Here is a 20,391-nt window from a genome sequence, read left to right as displayed (position 1 = left end):
CTTCTGGAGACCAAATGACACTGTGACAATCCTGAGGGCCAGGTACAAAGTCCTGAGAGCAGAGTTCATCAGGACAGGGAGAAGGAAAATGGCTGAAGAATCAAAGATGCTGTCCAGCTTCCCTCAAATGGCTTCAATCCTTAGATCTAAGTGGCTTCAGCCCACAGGCTCTCACTTCCCTTGGTGTAGTAACTCTTCCTGGTTTTCTGAACACTGCAGGTGGGTGTAATGGCTGCTATCAGGGGGCCATTACAGGAGAGCTCTGACTCAGAAACCACGAGATATGAATTCATACACGAAAAGGAAGCAGTTATCTAGAATGATAGAAGAGTTGAATTCTTTCGACTAAAGATAATCCCATGGATCAAAAGCCAGACTGAATTTCTCAAATGTTGTTTCTTGGGGTTTTATGGGAGATCAGTACAAGAAATGAAATCATGTTGATGATACTGATTATTACACTGTTTGATGTCTTTTACTTAAGAACCTATATAATAAATTCTTTCTAGGTTTAGTAACAACAAGAAAATGTCTTGCCTTAAGAACTGTCAGGTTTCTTTTTTTCAATGTGATTTGATTTATATTTTTTCTTTTCTTGTTTTTATTTTTCATTGAAGGATAATTACAATATTGTGTTAGTTTCTGCCATACATCAACATGAATCAGCCATAGGTATACACCTGTCCCCTCCCTCCTGAACCTTCCTCCCACCTCCCACCCCATCCCACTCCTCTAAATTGTCACAGAGCTCCCTGAATCATACAGCAAATTCCCACTGGCTGATAAAAGCTACCTAGAAAGCATACTGGCTTACGCATTCAGTGGCATAAGCCTCTCTTTTAGAATTCCTCATTCCCCTCTCCTTCCATCATGTGTCTTATTTTATTTATATAAAATGGGTTAATCTACATAATGCTTTCCAAAAAGACCCAAGGCAAGTACTCAGTACATGCTATCTATTGTAACTAAAATAATAACGATCACTATGCTTGTAGGAATCTTACTGAATATGGATTAAATGATCTTAAGTAGGTAGGGTTTATTTTACAATTAAAATTTTAAAGCCTTGGAAGAAAATGACGTGACTTCTCAAAATTTCAGGCCCTGCCAGATTTTTAAAAATTAAAGACATATGGCTGAAGAATCGGTCACCAGCTCCTTTAAAAACTGCACCCTTGATGTTGAAGGGACCAACATATTTCCATTAGTAAAGCAATTAGAAAGCTGATGAAATCATGTTAGCCTCTTCTCGGCTGTTTTTTTTTTTAATGGGAAAAATATATCAATATTGACTGATTAAACAAAACAAATATTAGGAAAGGAAGAGAAGAGAAAGGAGGTCAAAAAGGTCCCATCAAGGTTACAATAAATTGTTTAAAAACGAACAAAAGCACAAAGTCAACTGCTTCAATGAACAGAATTCAATATAACCAAGAAACATACTAGAGTGATGTAGTATTTAAAGAAATTGCCAGCATTTTACATTTAGCTGGAGTAAAATGCCCTATACTTCCTTTTTTAAAAGTTTTATTTGGCCACTCTGTGCAGCATTACACGATCTTAGTTTCCCAACCAGGGATTGAACCCATGCCCCCTACAGCAGAAGCAACGTCCTAACCACTGGACTACCAGGGCAGTCCCTATTCTTCCTTTTTAAGATTAATGATCAAGATTGTCCTTCATTTCCAAGAATGACTATCATAAGCGACATACCTTAAGGAAGCTGTCAGTTGGCATTCTTTCTCCCACAAGAGTGTACACTACTAAATATACACTATAATGAAAACTGAGGGTTTGATCACACATCAAGTAAATTGAAAATGATGAAAAATTCCTTTATAACCAATTTTTGTTAAGAAAAACATTTAATATTAGAGGCAATTTATATTTGGAAAAATACACAATCTAAGGCTTACATTTCTTAAATGTCACCCCAGGAAGCCACAAAGCACTGGCATAACACTCCAGCATATAGCACAGATTCAAAGACATTTCTGAAATTAATAACTATGCCAATGCAATCATTTCCCTTTATTCTTAGTGATCAGCTTGCATTCCTCTCACATGCAAAACACATCTCAATTTGGGGGGCTGTTTTTCCCTTCTGCATCTCTGAGGATACAACAGCTGCTGGGATTTCAAGAAAGAAAACAAATATCCTACCCTAACAGCAGAACTGCCATTAGCCGCTCATGTTGCTATTGTCAATTATAGAAATACCTTCTATAAATTTGCCTAATTGGAGGGAATACGGGTTGAATTAAACAATAAAGAAACGCACACTTATCACTTTTTAAACACAAAGTGACTTCTCCCCACACCCCCCGCCAAAGTTTTAAAGCAACTTAGAGACCTACTTCAATAAACAGACATATTTGTAATGAACACAATGGTCTCAATGAAAACGGCTGTCCTTGAGGTGTTTGGTGATAACTCCCTTCCCCTATGCAGGTGTCAAACATCTCCTAATGTACTTATTCATTTGCTTAGCAAACCCTTTTATTACAGACCCAGCAGAGATAAACAAGCTTAGCCTCAGCTTCCTTCATCCCAGAATCTCTCATTCTAAAACTTAGAAAGAACCAAGAGAAAATCTCCGGGCTCTAAGAGAAACACTAGGTTATTGGCGAAAACGGTCCATGCTGTGTCTGTTTTAAAATAAAAGCAGAGACAATTAATCACTTCTCCCTAAAGGTAAAGCTATGCTTAGAGAGCTAATGATTGGTTTGCCTCAGCATGAACCTACATATCTTAGTCCACACCATGAGCACTTCATAGCATATGAACCATTTGCTTGCTCAGACAATAAGAAAAAAAATGCTTATGTCTATTTTTAATCAGGCAACTTATCCTTATATAGTGACAGTGCAAGCTTATATTATTTAGAATAGTACATATACCAAGAGCTTCATATTTTAATCCATATATAAAATAGGGTACAAGTAAATCTGCATATCTAAACAAGATTTAGTCCTTGCATACAACCTATTTACTACAGATGCAGTCAGTTCACTGCACTAAATCAAGAACTTGGGACTTCAGCCCTCAACACTGCAAAACACTGGTAATACTGGGATCTCATATGACTACTTGTGTACCAGTATGTAAAACTGCCAAGCATGCAAGGTGATGCCTATACATAATTCAGCCTCAGGGTCCCTCATTAGAGCCTGGAATTTCTGAACATACTAACAAAAATAAGGCCCTATTTTTATCCAGAGCACTCATCAAAAATTCTGAAAACTATCAATCCTATTTCAATTTTTTAAAAAATAAAATAGTATCAACTCTGAAATGGAGTCAGCCCTGTTCTGAGGGGCATAGTGTATGGCAGGAAAGGCTCCTTTCCATTCTGTCCCCTTGATAACTGCGGGAACACTTATCACTCAGGCTGCATTTGCTTACAATCCTATCTCCCTGGCCAGCCTCCACACTCACCGCCCCCCACACACACACAGCCAGGGAGACATGCACACTTAGGTGCCATTCATAAAGACTTGGAGAGGTAAGGAATCCTGCTGCCGACTGGCAGGAGCATCAGATCCATTTCTGCTGAAGCAGAATTCTACTGAACAGTCACCATGGGGCCAGAGGGCTTTGTTCTGAGCCACTTGGTTAAAAAAAAAAAAAAACAACCCTAGCATTTCAATTATTAGAGAAAGGCAAGTCAAAACTAAAATGAGGCACCACCTCACACCAGTCAGAATGGCCATCATTTAAAAGCCTACAAATAATAAATATTGGAGAGGGTGTGGAAAAAAGGGAACCCACATACACTGTTGACTGGAATGTAAATTGGTGCAGCCACTATGGAAAAACAGTCTGGAGGTTCCTTAAAACTACTAGAGTTGCCATGAAAAAGTGAAAAGTGTCGCTCAGTGGTGTCTGACTCTTTGCGATCCCATGGTCAGTCCATGGAATTCTTCAGGTGAGAATACTGGAGTGGGCTGCCATTTTCTTCTCCAGGAGATCTTCCCAACCCAGGGATCGAACCTAGGTCTCTCACATTGTAGGCAGATTCTTTACCATCTAAGCTATCAGGGAAGCCCCAGAGTTGCCATATAATCCTATAATGCCATGCCTGGGCATATACCCAGACAACAGTATACTAATGTGAAAAGATACATGCACCCCTATGTTCACTGCAGCACCATTTACAACAGCCAAGACATCGAACCAACCTAAACGTCCATCAACAGATGAATGGACAAAGAAGATGTGCTGTATACACACACATGCACACACACACACTTGTTGTTATTTTAGTTGTTAAGTCATGTCCAATTCTTTTGCGACCCCATGGACTGTAGCTCACCAAGCTCCTCTGTCCATGGAATTTCCCAGGCAAGAATACTGGGGTGGATTGCCATTTCTTTCTCCAGGGGATCTTCCTGACCCAGGGATCAAACTCACATCTCCTGCTTGGCAGATGGATTCTTTACCAACTGAACCACCAGGGAAGCCCCCCACACACAGACACAGAGTATTACCCAACCATTAAAAAGAATGAAATAATGCCATTGGCAGCAACATGGTTGGACCTGGAGGTTATCATACTGAGATAAGCCAGACAAAGACAAATACCATAAGATATCACTTATATGTAGAATCTAAAATACAACACAAACGAACATATATACAAAACAAAAACAAACACAAATATGGAGAATAGACTTGTCAAGGGGGAGGGGTTTCTTAGGGAAGAATTGGGAGTTTGGGATTAGCAGATGGTTGGATGGCATCATTGACTGAATGGACATGAATCTGAGAAAACTCTGAGAGATAGTGAAGGACAGGGAAGCCTGGCAAGCTGCAGTCCATGGGGTCGCAGAGAGTCACACGTGCCAGAGGCACAATGAGACATACATAATGTCAAAAAAGCATAGTCAATCCTAAAGGAAGTCAACCCTGAATATTCATTAGAAAGAGTGATGCTGACGCTCCAATACTTTGGCCACCTGATGCAAAGAGCCGGCTTATTGGGAAAGACCCTGATGCTGGGAAAGATTGAAGGCAGGAGAAGGGGGAAGCAGAGGATGAGGTGGTTAGATACCATCACTGACTCAATGGACATGAGTTTGAGCAGGCTCTGGGAGATGGTGAAGGACAGGGAAGCCTGGCGTGCTGCAGTCCATGGAGTCATAGAGTCGGACACAACTGAGACACTGAACAACAAAAACAAGATGCAAACTATTATATATAGGATGGATAAACAACAAGGTCCTACTGTACAGCACAGGGAACTGTATTCAATATCCTGTGATAATCCATACTGGAAAAGAATATGTATAACTGAGTCACTTTGCCGCACAACAGAAATTAAATACAACATTGTAAATCAACTATACTTCAATAAATTTTTTTAACTTGCACTTCTGTGGTCTCTATAGGATTAAGAATGGACACTGAGCTTTCACAGAAACCTGGAGGGTTCAGTACTCAAGAGTATCTAGTGGTTCCTCTGCAGAGCACTCCGAGGACAGAAGACAACTGTGCAAAGTGACACAAGAGTTCTCTGCATTTCCTGGTGCCTACCGAAGCCCCAACTCTAAAATGATGGTCAAGGGATAAAACCAGAGAAGAGTGCTAATGCAGGCCCATCTCCCCTGTGCCATCCCAACTGCTCCAGACTTACATCTCAAGACCCTGCCATTCAAGTGTATGTGGAGGGGTGGGGCAGGGTGTGATGGTGTGAAACGCACACCTCCTAGGAAGTGAGAAGAGCCCTATGGGCCTAAGTGCAGGTTCCAAAGTCCCAAAACACTCTGCTTCACACTGATCATCATTCACCCAAGCCCAAGGGCTTCTCCTTGGAAGAAGGTATCACAGCTGTCACTAAATATTGATTTGGAGATTTGTCAAGTCAATATCAGTTTCCTCATTTAGACCGTGAGCCCCATGCATGTGAGGCCAGGCCTGTATAAGGCACTGGTGGCTGCCTTACCCCCAGTGCCCAGGATGATGCCCCTCAATTCAGAGGCACTTGGTAAACAGTTGCTAAATAAACCTTCAGCCTAGGCACCCTCTTTCTACAGAGGGAGGGTAAACCACATGCTACTTGCCAGGAGTACTCACTCATGCATTCATTCATTCATTGAACACCCAGGCAATGCACTACCAGGCAATGTGCTAGACACCAGGTGTAGATAAGACAGTGACTAAAGAGGCAAAGTCCCTGCCCTCGGGTCAGATTGTGAGATCTGAATAGAGCAGTGAGGGAGAGAGACAAAGTTTCTGTGGAGAGGGGCATTCTAGTTCACACAGAAGTCAGGAAAGACTTCCCCATGAAGGTGATAGGTAAGCAAAACCCAGAAGGAAGACAGACCAGCATGTGGAGACAACAATAAAAAACACAAAGAAGACAGTACCATCTGGCATGGGAGGGGGCAAGAGGCAGACCCTGTAAGGCTCCCTCAGCTCCGGCTTTCCGTCTGGGTGGCAAGGGGAGTGACTGGAGCTCTTTGAGCAAAAGTGATAAGATCCCAGTGAGTTTTAACAGAATAGTATCACACTGGCTGATGCGCTGGGAATAGACTGATGGGGAGGAGGAGGGAGTGAGAGCCAGAGCAGAGATGTGTCAGAGCCAACTGTGATAATCCAGGAAGAAGTGATGGGGGATGAGATCAGGACTGTAGTTATCAGGGTGGTAAAGAGGAGGACAGATTCTTGGATACATCTTGAAAGCAGAGCCCAAAGGCAGAGATTCTGAAAGAATCTAAACAGAAACATTTCCCACAGTCATCTCAATCTGTGTGCTGATCACAAGAAAATGGACACTCTCTTAGTTTGGAAGGTTCTGGTTTCTTCATTTGCCCTCCAAACTGAAAGATACAAGACCATCTTCTCACATCGCCACATGGCTTAATGATCAATCCACCTCCCACCAGTAGAGCCTTCTTCCCAGAAGGTATCCAGGCCCATGGGACCTGAAGGGGCAGGGGAAAAAAATTAGTTCCAAACTGAGGATAAACAAGGCAGAATTATTAATGAACCAGCCAGCTGGGGGCATTTAGCTCAGATTCAGTTTAAAGTGAACCCACCACACGCCTCCCCTTAAAAAAAAAAAAAAGTCTCCCTATAAACACACAAAAAAACTATTCCTCATCATAGCTTCTGACATCCTAGTCAGCGAGTGATTTTTAAGGACCATTTCTGAAGTACACCAGTGAAAAGTTGTCTTGCATTGCTTTTTAAAATCTTCGCATGGGGAAATATTCTATAATTAAGGCAATTTTAACAATAGTAGATAATAATTTGACTATAAATTGTAAGGAATGTAATGACTGCTTATTCTGGCACCAAAGAGGCAGGACTTTCTGTGAAGTGACTGCCAAGAAAAATGATACTCCCACTCAGGCTGGACCATGGCAAGTAGTAACTGTTAGCCACATGCTTCACACTGCAGTTTGCAAGGACACAGTGCTTTGTTTTCATCTCTAACCAAACGCCAGACTGAAAACTCAATGGAGACAAACCCGGGTGGTGGAACAGAAACAATAACTGAAGGCAAAAAATTTTTCCTGTGGCTTGATGCTTGCTGGGATGCCGACGTCAAGGGTTTGGAGAACTAAGGAAACCTCTGCAGGCCAAGAGAAACCACTTCCCAGGCTGCTCCTGTAGACAGAAACCCAACATCAAGAAGAAGCCAGGCTTAAAGAGGCTTGCAAAAGCCAACGGACAAAGCAGCTGGGAGGAAAAAGGACTGGCATGAAAAGAATGGCCGGGGGGTTGGCGGGAACCAGGTGACCTTGAGCTAGACCAGACAAAGACAGGCAATCCTGCCTGGGGCCCAACCTGAGCTGCCTGAGGAAGGGGAAGGACATGAACACCAGGCTGAGAAGCCAAAGCAAGGAACAGGAGCAATGGTTCTTTTTCTCTAGAAGCACCTCGACAAGTACAGTGGAGTTCCTGTTAATGTCTAGAACAGACAATGTAAGAAGCAGCAACCATTTGTCCACCAGGATTAAAACAAAGCACATGAAATATTTATCTCCCATCTCTGGACGAACTGAAAAATAACACAACTTGGGTTTTGTTTTTAAGGTTATTTATTTTTCTCAGTTCAATCTCAGTCGTGTCTGACTCTTTGTGACCCCATGAATCACAGCACGCCAGGCCTCCCTGTCCGACACCAACTCCCGGAGTTCACTCAAACTCATATCCATTGAGTTGGTGATGCCATTCAGCCATCTCATTCTCTGTCGTTCCCTTCTCCTCCCACATCTAATACTGAATGTATTAGAATTTTTCAAATAAATAGTTTAAATTAATTAATTGAATTAAAAGGGATGGATGAATAGAAATATTCATTCCTTGAATGAATTTACCAAAATCACAAATCATGCTTGAACTTATTCATCAACCACAAACATTTCTCTAACACCTACCATGTGCCAGGCAGTGTGACAGGACCTGCAGCTACACAGCCTCTCAGAGCACGTGTGATCCGTCAGGAATGGCTTCTTTTTCTTTAAAGGTTCAAACAGCCACCTCAGCAGAGATGGGAACCCACAAATGTGTCCTCACTTTATTAATAGAGTAGCCCTGTTCTTAACTTCTACTGTTTCTTTATATATGATTATCCATTGACTTAGTATGGTAAATGTTTAAAAGGGAAACCAACATACACATATTTAAACGTGTCACGGGTTTCCTTGGTGGTCCAGTGGTTAAGAATCCACCTGCCAATGCAGGGGACATGAGTTTGATCCCTGGTCTGGGAAGATCTTATATGCCATGGGGCAACTAAGCTGGTGTGCCACAACTACTGAAGCCTATGTGCCCCAGTGCCTAAACTCCACAACTAGAGAGTAGCCCCCAATCGCCCCAACTACAGAAAGTCTATGCAGCAATGAAAACCCAGTGCAGCCAAATAAATAAGAATAAATTTAAAAAAAGAAAGAAAATCTGGCTGATGAAAAAGGAATATCTACACTCAATTAAAAAAAAAAAACAAAACCAACCTGTCACCTCTAACTCAAAACCAACCCTTGCCTTTGATGACTTCAGGTCAGAATGTCAGTTTCCCAAGGTGAGTTTAGCAGGTGGTAAAAGTATAAGGACAAAATCTACCTGGGACATTCGAGCGGACTTAGAAGACAAAGTGCAGAGCAACAAAATCACCAACCAAAAGTTCTGACGGTGAGTAAACCCCTGAATTGTGAATGGGCTTCCCAGGTGGCTGAGATGGTAAAGAATCTGTGTGCAATGCAGGAGACCCAGGTTTGATCCCTGGGTCAAAAAGATACACAGCCTGTAACTTTTTTTTTCCCCCTAGAAAACAACAAAGTGACACACAGAATTGACTCCTTATTGACCCAGCACTGTCGGGAAACTAGGTGCTCTAAAAAGGCAATATGCTTTCAAGGGCAATTTCTGTATTTTGAAGGTGTCCACTTTTTCTAAAATATACTTTCTGGGACTTCTCTGGCAGTCCAGTGATTAAGACTGTGCTTTTACTGCAGGGAGATGTGGGTTCGATCCCTGGTCAGGGAACTAAGATTCCATAAGCTATGCGGTATAGTCAAACATACACACACACACATATACACTTTCTTAACTTTTAAATCAGAATATTCCAAACACAATTACTTAATACAGCCCTGAAATATACCAGTGCCCTCAACTGTTAGAGAGGTGTCTCTGAGTATTCACCCATCCTAATAGGCCTCCAACTGCCAAGGATCAGCAAGTTCTAGGTCTACTATTCAGCCTCTGGCCGCCCAACCTGTTTCACACTGTCATCTCTCACTCCTCCCAGATGTCAAGCTCTAAACCTACCCATTCCTCTGACCCATCCACTCTCCAACCAGCACTACTGGCTACTCCTATGCCTTCTCCTCATCAGTTTTGGACTGGGAAGCCAGGTAACTTAAGCTTTTTATCTTCTCACCTATAAACCCTACCTACCAAATTTGAATAAAGTGCCTCCAAAAAGCTGGATTCTGGTTTTGAACAAAATCTTTGAATCCCCAGCACCTAGCATTCTGCTCGATGCAAAAGGCATTCAATCAATGATCGGGGATGATAAATTTCTGAAGGCCTTTTCTCCAAGTAGAATGCATGGGCTTTATGACAGCTGTTTCCATCATTTAGCTTTTCTGCTTACTTCCACATTCCCAGCTGCGTTCTGGATGACTATGCCGGCCAGAAGCCTAGGGATTTACTGTACTTCTATTTCTTGATAAGATACTTGAAGAAAATAAACACATGGCAAAGAGGACATTAAAGTAAGGGATAAAGAGATTTTTATTTTACCAATAAAGATAAAGGGAAGAAGTATCACCCAGCACACTGACACTTAATCAATAAACAACAGCAAGGCTGGATTCCTGTCTAAATCTCTCCAAAGTACTCTCAATGTCCTAGTCTTTATTTCTCAACCATCAGCAAAGCATCACTGGTGATGGCATGTACTTGCATCTTGACTACAAAATATTTTCCCCAAGTTTAACAGATCCTTCTCTTAAAACCAAGTTAACCAAGATCAAAACAAGCATGCACTGGATCTCAATCAAAGCGCTCTTCTGAGATAAGTTTGTGATGAAATTTATTGGAAACTCCAGAATCACAGAATCTGAGATGGAAGGGACCTCAGATCATCTAGGACACCGTTTTTCAACCATGGCTGCTCATCAGAACCACTGAGGAGTTTTGAAAAAAATTACAAGGGGCTTCAAACGCAGCGGGTGAGGGTTCGACCCCTGGTAGGGAAACTAAGATCCCACGTGTTGGGCAGCATGGCCAAAGGAAAAAAAGAAAAGAAGAATTGAAAACTTACCTAGCCCTACTTCCAAAAAGTATGACTTAATTGGCCTGGGGGTAGTGCCCAGGCCCTAGTGGATTTTAAAAGCTCTCCAGGTGGTTCTAAAGCATGGCCAGGGTTGAGAATCCCTGATGTAATCCAGTCTTCTAACAACCCCACACCCATTTTTCAAATGGAGGTGAAAGAACCTGACCAAAGGGATCAAATAACTAATTTGTCACAGAGCTGGGCTAGACCTGCTCTTTCTAAGAAACCATGGTCTTTCCATGTAAACTACTCCACCTAGGACAGTGGGGTTTCTTCCCTCTCCCCCTCCCTTCCCTTTTCCTCTTTTCAATAAACAAACATTCTCACCTATCCCAAAGTAAATGAATTTCCTGAATATACTCTGCCTTGGAATCCCATTGCCTAATTCTTGACAGTCTAAACTAGGTCTGTTTGCCTGTATGCACTTGGTTCTTTTCTCTCAAAGAACTCTGGGAGGTTAATCAGGCATGGCTGCCCTTTAAAGAAGCCATATTGCTTTTCCTCTGAGAGGCTGGACTCACTTAGCCCACCCTTTTCACCATTATCATCACCTGGGCCCTCTTTCAAGTCCCTGGCAAGGCTCACCTCCAATTCTCTTTCGGCTCACTTAATTTCTAGTTTGTACCTGCCCTGCTATACCTCATGGACTTCCTAAACTCTTCCTATTTTGTGAAAGATGCCTTTTTCCCTGAAGCAGCCTCTTTTACTCTGCCAGTTAGTCATGCCGGGTTCTTTTTTTCTTCCCCCAAGCAGCTGGTCTTTTTGATGTTTGGCACACATTTATCTGGGCTTCCAATAAGATGTTTTTACATAGTTTCCAGGCTTCCTGGAGGTTATTGACTTTTTTTTTTTAACTCTTCCATTCAATTTTTTTCCTAATTTCTAACATTTGTTAGAGTTTCTTTTTCAAAAGTTGAATACCTGGCTGATGGATCTCTTTGATTTTTCTCTCCCACCAGATTGCTGAATTAAATGCATCAGAACTTAAATATAATATTTCAAATTACCTCCAGGATGGAATCGCTTCATGAATTTTCTGCACTTTCATGTTCTCTGTAGTAAGAAACAGATGTTTAACCAAGTGGAATTGAAAATGCTAGTTTTTACCTGTTCACATTTTAGTGTGTCTGCTTATATAAAAAAACATTTTTTTTTTTGGTCACACTGCATTGTTTGTGGGATCTTAGTGCCCTGACCAGGGATTGAACCCAGGCCCTTGGCAATGAAAGCATGGAGTCCTAACCACTGGCCCGCCAGGGAAGTCCCTGCTCATATAAATTATCGCTATCCTGAAGCCTGTGTTGTTCACCTTGGTAAAGTCAACAAACAATATTTTTTTAAAAGGTCATTGATGTGCATCAGACAGCTCTATATGCTGAATCGAAAGTGTTAAATTACTCTTCTCCATTTGCTTTAAATTGCCTAATCACAAAAGTCTCAATTGTTTGTTCCTTAAAGAAACCAGGAAGAAAATCAGAATTCTGAATCCTTCTGAAAAATTCATATGACAGTTATTAATGAAGTGGTAAAGATGAGTAGTCCCATCAAAGAATAAAAACAGTCTCCAAGTTATAATAACATTTCCAGGAGGTTTACTCTAAATTTACTTCTTTTCAGAATGTTTAGACCTAAAAGCTTCCCAGGAGAGCAAGAGACCACAGGATGACGATTTATCCATCATCAAGGCAGCATAATCCGATGATAGCACTGGTGTCCTGCCAGACAACGCGATCTAATTGTCTGTGTGATTCCCCTCCCCACTATACACACACTTGTTTAACAAATACTGCACTGCATTCCTGTACCTGGTACCACTGGACACACAAAACACCAGGAGCTGCCACGTGCCCTTGGTTTACTTACAGCTGAGGCAAGAAGACACACATGTGCCTGCACACACGATGAACTAGGATACAAGACAGCTGGGTGCAAAGACCATGGATCTGATTCAAGCCAGGGTTTCAGAAGAAGGTGGCACATAACCCTGGGGGGTTCAGGAGTGACTCAATGAAACTATCATTTGAGATGCTTGAAGCCAGGGAAGCTCAAAGCGGAAGAATGAGTCCACTCACAGCACTGCTGAAGGGAAAGGAAGCTGGTGATACTTAGGATGGAATGGGGGAGAGGGACAGACAAGAGGCAGGTAGACCAGTTAAGAACTATTTGAAACAGCCTCCCTACCTTTATCCCCCTTGCCGCACCAACCCTGAACTCCCAGTGCCACTAGTTATCTTCCAGAAACAGTGTGACTAATAACATTCCCCTCCTCAGAAGCTATCTTTAGCTCCCCATGGCCCAGGAAATACAATTTACATTTAACATTAGATTGTCTCCATCAGCAACACGTGATGATGGTCTTTAACTAGTTAGTTACTGGTTCTTTCATGGGCTTCCCAGGTGGTTCAGTGGTAAAGAATCTGCCTGCCAATGCAGGAGACACAGGTTTGATCCCTGGATCAGGAAGATCTCCTGGAGGGGGGCATGGCAACCCACTTCAGTATTCTTGCTGGGATAATCCCTTGGACAGAGGAGCCTAGTGGGCTACAGCCCATGGGGTCGCAGAGTCAAACACCACTGAGTGCACAAGTATAGGTTCTCTAATAGCCTATGTTTCCAAAACCAGCCCTCTATCAGAGTTGGGACGATCGTGTTTAGGACCAGGCCCAGAGAAAGCACTCAATGGCCACCCATCTTTTCACTGAGGCCAAAATGCATTTTTGGAAAACATATATTGCAACCAAGTCAGTGCTAAAACAGATGATGTTATTCAGGAGCCAACTGACTTAGATGAACACTGATGCTGTTTCCCTTGTTGAGACAACAAAAGAAAACTTCCTTTTTCATTCCGCAGTCTAGTCTCCAGCTAATCCTGAAATTGCATGCAACACAATGTGAGTCTAATCAAAAAGGAAAATAGTAATTATGCTGAATCAAACATTTTAGATTTGTATGTTCTAACTAGAGACAGGGCTGCATAAGCTAGAACTTTTGCTAAATTCTTTTCTGAGCATGTCCAGCAAACTTGGGATAATTTCTATACTGACAGGTGAGAAAAATCACAAGTTCTCAGCAAAATCTAACCCACAGAGTTAAAGTATGTAAGAGGGAATACAACCTTGAAGACATGCTGTGTCTTACATGTAATAATCAATGCAATAGCAAAAGGTTTTCCTACTTCTCCAACACGCATTGTCCCACGCAATCCTCCAGAGCTTATGTGATTCCCTTGGAGATATACACACGAGCGTGCGAGCACACTCACAGGTGCACTGGTCATCAACGTAAATGGAAACAGGAAGACAAAAACTCCCAAATCGCAACTAGGATGCCAAGTTCTCCTTGGTAGCCTTCGATCTCACCTTGGCAAGCTTAAGCTTTCTAACCAAACTGGCTCACTCCTCAAGATAATTTCAAGCAAAGATTAGATGAGTAATAAAATGCCAACTGTTGCATGTCCTTTATCCTGTCCTTATGGAGGGAGGCGCAATAAGAATGCTAAGATTTTACAATTTTTCATTATAAATATTTTCTTTTTCAACTACTGAACTACCGTTAGTGAGTTAATACGCTAGTCCCAAATCCCTTCTCCCTTGAGCTCCCCAGGCCCTTCTTCCTCCTCTGCACCGCTCATATGGTGCTTACCACACGCCATGTTGCAGTCCCATCAGGTGTATGCGCAGCTCAGCTCCCTATTACCTGGGAAGGTCATAGTGGCAGAGCTCTCCTGTCCTCTTTGCTGCCTCCACGATGGTGAGTGCCTCCACGGAAAATCGCACATAGTACGTGCTTCAGAAGATACGCCCACTGAAAGCTGAATCAAAATCTATATTTTGTGTTAAAGATCCTTTTTGATCATGGCATCTGAGCTGCCCATTATTTGGTAAGTACAGGGGTCAAGTGGATAGGCAATGCAAGAAAGACCTAGTTTGGAGGCCCTGTCAGCCTGACGCATTTCCTGACACCCTTGAGAGCACATCAAATTATCTTAATTATGATCTTAAAGACTGAGAGTCCTTAAGAACGTGGAGTAGTTTCAAAGCCTGTTCAAACCTCTAGAAGGCAAGTGCAAGGCCGTTGGGAATCAAACCTTCAACTTGGGCTAAGCCTGGGGCTAGGCACTCAGACGCCGTGACCCTTTGCCTGGAAAACAATCGCGGACTTTTTGCACTTAAGAAAATACACACACCTCCCGCCTCAACCAAGGAAAGTGCCTGACAATTAATTCATTCAAATCATCCCATTGACTATGCTCTCCCAAATGACCAAAATTATCTGAGTGGAACATAAGGGAGACAAGGACAATGTAGGCATCTGGAGAGGCCAGGGTGATAGTAAAGATTACCCCTGTTTCTATACTGACCATCTAAAGGTATTTACTTGGGTCTGTCTGTGTTGTGACAGTGTCCTAGACTCAAATGAATGCCCCTAACACTCCACATTTTTGAGCCATTCAGTCATGCATTTTTGTTATTGTTGAAAGTGGTGCGAAATTGCACTGCATGAGCTAAAGTCCTTGGTGGTCTTCCAAGGATTCCAGCTAAAAAGGCACTTCCTTTGTTCCTCGGGAGAATGCAGTCCAGTAGGTCATTCAAAAGGGGAAATAAAAGCAGCAGCCCTGGGAGGGAGATGAAGGACAAGACAAAAAGAATAAAATGTTTTGGGTGTGAGCACATTAGCTTCCATTTCCTGCTGCTGGTCACTAATAACGCTCCTATCTTTAGGGGGGATATGTCCAGAGAAACATTTATGCAAAAATATTCCTCAGGTGTTTTCTGGGGACCATGACAATCGAAGGGAATACCTAGCACTGTCCTTGAGCACCCTGCAAACTTCCTTTTTCCTGAGATGCTGGCTGGGAAAGATGTCCCTCCCTGGCAAGGCTAAACAGAGCAAAGCTGGAGAAGGTGGGGAGGGCAATTTCACCACCCACTCCCCCAGCGCCTCCAGGGCACCTCAAAGCTGTTTTGCATGGGCAGAAGATGAAAACTTGTCACATTCCCATTAAGTGCATCGCTGCATCTATCCCTTCAAAACGTGGGAATGACAACTGTAACCTTCACGCCAATCATCTCCGCTGGGCCCCGGGACCCAAACCGTGCAGGGCACAAAGACCCTAGGTCTGACCTGTGGAGCCTCCAAGCTTCAGTGGCTGCTGGCTTAACTTTACATTTTCAGGAGGGGTGGGAGGGAGAGGGGAAAGAAAGAGGGCTTTTTAAGGGCTCTCCAGCCAATAAATTCGTGCCGCTGGGCAGACAGACTTGAGCTCCCCAAAAGACAAGCAGCTCAAGGGCAAACAGTCTCTAATCAGTAAGTGCGAGTTACTTGATAACTGCCCAGGTGCCGTGGGCTCCTAGGCTGCTCCACCGATTTCTTGGGTTCTATTTCTAGATAGATGCGGGTCACACTCTTAAAAGTACCCAGCAACTTCCCTCAATTACCTTTATAATTTATGTGTAATTGATGACTGCACTTAATCTTCAAGGGTATTAATAGCCCTTCCCAAAAAATGACCCCCGAGTCTTCCTAAGCCTTTAGAAGCGCCTGGCTAAAATTACAGTATTTCCTCTAGGGCTGCCGCCCCCCTGCCTGCCCCACCCGGGTGACCAACACCGCAAGGCAAAGGCGCGCTCTGCTCACTTCCATGAAAGGTTCGGAATGGAGCTTGGCCCCCGGGGCTCGAATCGCTCACTTCTCCGTTAGGTTCAGCTGGCCATCGGCCAGCTAGATTCGTGATTCTTTCTGAACCCTCAGGGCTAACAGGCTACCTGCCCCGGCGCGGCCCGCGGGGCTGCGCGGAACAGCTGGCCTCTCTGCGAATGCTTGAGTGCCACCCAGAGGGGACCGGCCCGGCCACCGCCGCCCGCCTGGCGAGGAGGGCCGAAAGGCACCCGACGCAAAGCTGCCTCCACAGCGCTCGGAGAAGGGCTTTCACAAACACCCCACGCATCCCCAGCGCCGAAATCCGGGTAACTTTTCCACGGGCTAAACCGTCTCTATTTGCATAACCATCTCCAAATTGAGATTCAGGTTTCCTGTAATCAGTACTTTCAAAGGTTTGTAATTGAAAGTGCAATTAACCCTTAAAATGAGGTGAGAAAAAAGAAAGGGGAGGGGGGATACCCTTCTCGTCCAACACCTTCCGGAAAGCAGGAGAGTTCCCAAAAGTCAGGGTTTGGAGGGCTGGAGAGTCGTTTTTCTTTTTAAAGGCCACTTCTAAAGCCGCTGGAGCTACTAAAAGTCTTAATCCATATCAGGGGTGGGAGAGGCGGGGAGTGGGTTTAAAGAAAATCAATGAAACATCAACTCAAATTCCACGTTTCGCGCCCCCGGGAATCTGGCAAGCTCTAGAAACCCCCTCACTGGCGGCCCCCACCCCACCCGACCTCTAGTCACCCAGACAACAAAGCGGGGAGCCCAATAAGGAGTTCAACCCGGAAAAGGCGAGGGAGCCGGTGACACGCACTCTGCGGGCCAGAGTCCTCCGGGGCTTCCTGGGACACGGGAGACCGGGGGAGGGGGTTGGGGGGTTGGGGGATGAAAGCACAGCGCGAGAGTGACACCGGGCAACTCCGGGACGCCCCGGGGGCCGCCGCGCCGCGGGGTTCGCTCCAGCGCGCCCGTCCATTTCTCAGTCTCGGCTACCTGCGTCCGGCGGCGCGGAGACCGGCGGGGCAAGGGGGCTGCGGCGGCCCCTTCTCCGGGGTGCCCGTCTTGGAGCTCGCCTCCCGGGGGCTCCCACCTACCGTTGATCTCGTGCATGGGGGCATCATTCTTGTCGAAGCCCTTGGATACGTAGAGACGTCGCACTTCCGAGCAACTTTTCGACTTGGGTTCGGCAGCCAGCAGCGCGGCGCTGAGCGCGGCCAGGGTGCAGAAGAGCGCGGGCAAACCGAACCGTGCCATGGTGCGGGCCGGGGCGGACGCGCTCCCACCTTTGGGACCGGACGGAAAGTGGCGGGCGGGCTCGGAGACAGGGGCTGGAGAGCGGAGTCAGAGGGCGAGGGAGTTGGAGGAGTTGGAGAAGGAGAGCAGGAGGAGCAGACGCGGGGCGAAAAGTGGAGCTGGGCCTCGCGCGTCAGGCAACGGTCCCCGGTGCCAGGCGCCCGGCCCGGGGAGCGGGAGGGGGAGGAATGCGTGGAAGCGCTGCGCGGCCCAGAGGGAGCGGAGGCGCCGGCCGGTGAGCTCCGGGCTCCGCGGGGGCAGCGATCCGGGCGAGCTGACCGGCGGCGGGACAGGGGCGCGGGGAAGGAGGGGAAGGTGGCAGGCGCCGCTGGGGCCGAGGAGGGCGTGGGCGGCGGCGGGCGCTGGCGGCGCGCGGCTCGGGCTGCCGGGCGCTGGTCCGCTCCGCTGGCTCGGCTCGGCTCGGCTCGCTCTGCCCCCGGCCGCGCGGCTGTGCCCTCTTCAGCTTTAGCGCTGATTGACTGGCCGGCGTGCGCGGCGACGCTCGACAAACTTGGCCCAGCGGGCGGCACTCGGGGAGGGGGCGGGCGGCGGGGGGGCGCCGGGGGCGGGCGGGAGCACGCAGGGCCGGGACGGGGGAAAACCTGGAAGCGGGGTTGGATCCGGAGCAACCAAATCCACTTCCTAGGGGGCCGCACCGGGCGCGCGGCGCTCCCTCGCGCGACACGCCCCGCTGGACTCCTCCCTCCTCCCCTCCTCCCGGGAGGCGGGGAGCCTGCCCGCCGCCCCCCACCCGGAGAGGAGCGGCTAACTTCTCCGGGCCGAAAGGCCCAAGTCCCTGGGGACCGGGCCGAGCGGCTGGGACTTGGAACCCACGTCCGAGTCCTAGGCCTTCTGCGCGCCGACCCCTGACCCGCTGCCCGCGGGCCAAAGCCGGACCGAGCCCTCCGGTCTCGATACCTCCCCGGCCCCGATCCACCCCCCACCCCACCCCTGCCGCTGCCGCCCCGCACCGCCCCGCTCCTGGGCTCGGAATGGAAAACGCTGGCATTAATCTCATTGTTTGCTGCAGGCAGCCTAGGGACTTGTGGCTAAGAGCTGGCCCTGGAGCCTCACCTGGCCTCCTCAGACCTGCTCTCCATCAAACGGTGCTCACCTGTTTGGAGACCTGGCAGGCATTCTCAGCCCACCCACACACACCCCTACCCCCTAGCTGGTTCTGCTACAAGTCTAATCAAACCCTAAACCGGGAGGTTCTGGACCCCCCCACCCCAAACCCCTGCGTGGGCGGGGCGGGGGGCTCCCTGGCAGATTCAGGGTTGACTTTGGAAACCTTCTGGCCCAAACTCACCTTCTGGCCCCAAATCTCCTTCTGCACCAAGGGAAACTGAGGCCCAGAGAAGGAAAGTCACTTGGCATGCGGCTGGGGGGTGCCCCCAGATCCAGAGATGATTCCCAGGTCACATGGAATAAAGGTAACCAAGGACCCCCGAGTCCCCCTCTGCCCTTAAGCCTCTTAACAGAAACTCAGACCTCTCTAGGACCCCGTCTCCACGTAGCCACCTGAAAACTGGAAATGGGTGAGTCTTCCCACATTCTAAGCTTCCTCAAATTCCATTAATGAATGTTTTTGAAGCTCCCAGGGCTCCTTAATGAAGGGAACTGTGCAGATTGAGAACTTGTCATTACCCTTGTTATTGTTACAATCTGCTGTAAGAGGTTAGGGTGAGAAGTGCCTCAGACACCTCGGGAGTGTGCTGGGAACTGGGCAGATAAAAAGGGCTGGAACTTATTATTTGGCTAGACTCTCAATTCCCATAAAATTACAGAGGGTGAAGATATGAACCATCATTACAATTATCGCCCTCATAGAGTTTGCTGAGACTTCCCCCCACTGTCGTTTGTAAACCTGGTAGATGTGGTTGGCTGTGAGGAGCTGTGGAAAGTAGCTGGCTCTTGTTTTGAAAGGTCACTATAGACTCTTCTACATTTTATTAACTCTTGGAGATCATCAGCATAAACAGATGGATTGTGACCCACCTGTAAATGGGACTTCCAATTTCTGTGGGTTGGCAGAATGGTTAACTGCAACTGTGAGAGGACTCTTTCTAAACACGAAAACTCCAGTACAAATGAATTTCCTGCCATTTTCGAAGGACTTTCAAATGATCCGGGTATTCCTTAAACTGATAATCATCAGGTCCTCAAGGCATTGCTAGAACTTAGCCCAGCAATTTTAACTTTCATTCACTGATGCATTTGCTTAAAGATGTTCTTTCCCAAAGAGAATACGATCTGAGATGGGACCAACGTTAATAATAAAATGAAACCCAACCACCTTAAATGAGAAAAAGATACTCCCAAACTATGCAGCCCAAATCATAGAAAACTCCCTTTCACATCAAGTACAGGGTGAACTCATTCCTTGTCCCCCAGTTTACTCCAGCTCTTGTTGTTCATATATTATTAACCAAAACCTGAGCCTTTTCCACCAGAAACAGTAACCTCTGGCTAGAAACAAATCTGGACAAGTCTGAACTTTACCACGCAAGGCAGGAACCCCAAACCCTGCTCAGAGGCAGCTCCCACTTCAAAGCCTCCTTTCATTTAAATACAAACAGGGTGAACAACTGGCAATCTGCGAAACAAATACCATCTAGCTTCCCTTTTCTGATGGCCTGTAGCTCTCCTCCTCCCCA

At 46.0% G+C, this 20,391-nt stretch overlaps 1 protein-coding gene across 1 annotated transcript in view; it reads right to left on the bottom strand.

Moving 5' to 3' along the window:
* GPC4 (glypican 4) overlaps window positions 1–17,838 on the bottom strand; it is a 108,391-nt gene extending 90,553 nt beyond the window's left edge. Inside the window, exon 1 of the mRNA XM_055438454.2 lies at window positions 17,536–17,838. Within this exon, the coding sequence (XP_055294429.1) occupies window positions 17,536–17,695 (160 nt within the window). The 5' untranslated portion in view covers window positions 17,696–17,838. The remainder of the gene's footprint in view (window positions 1–17,535) is intronic.
* Window positions 17,839–20,391: the final 2,553 nt, after the last annotated feature.

Source organism: Moschus berezovskii, chromosome X (assembly GCF_049115385.1).
Source record: "Moschus berezovskii isolate FMDL1 chromosome X, NW_MosBer_1.0, whole genome shotgun sequence".
Lineage (NCBI taxonomy): Eukaryota > Metazoa > Chordata > Mammalia > Artiodactyla > Moschidae > Moschus > Moschus berezovskii.
The sequence above is the reverse complement of the archived record's forward strand: the minus strand, read 5'-3'. Positions and strand labels throughout refer to the sequence as shown.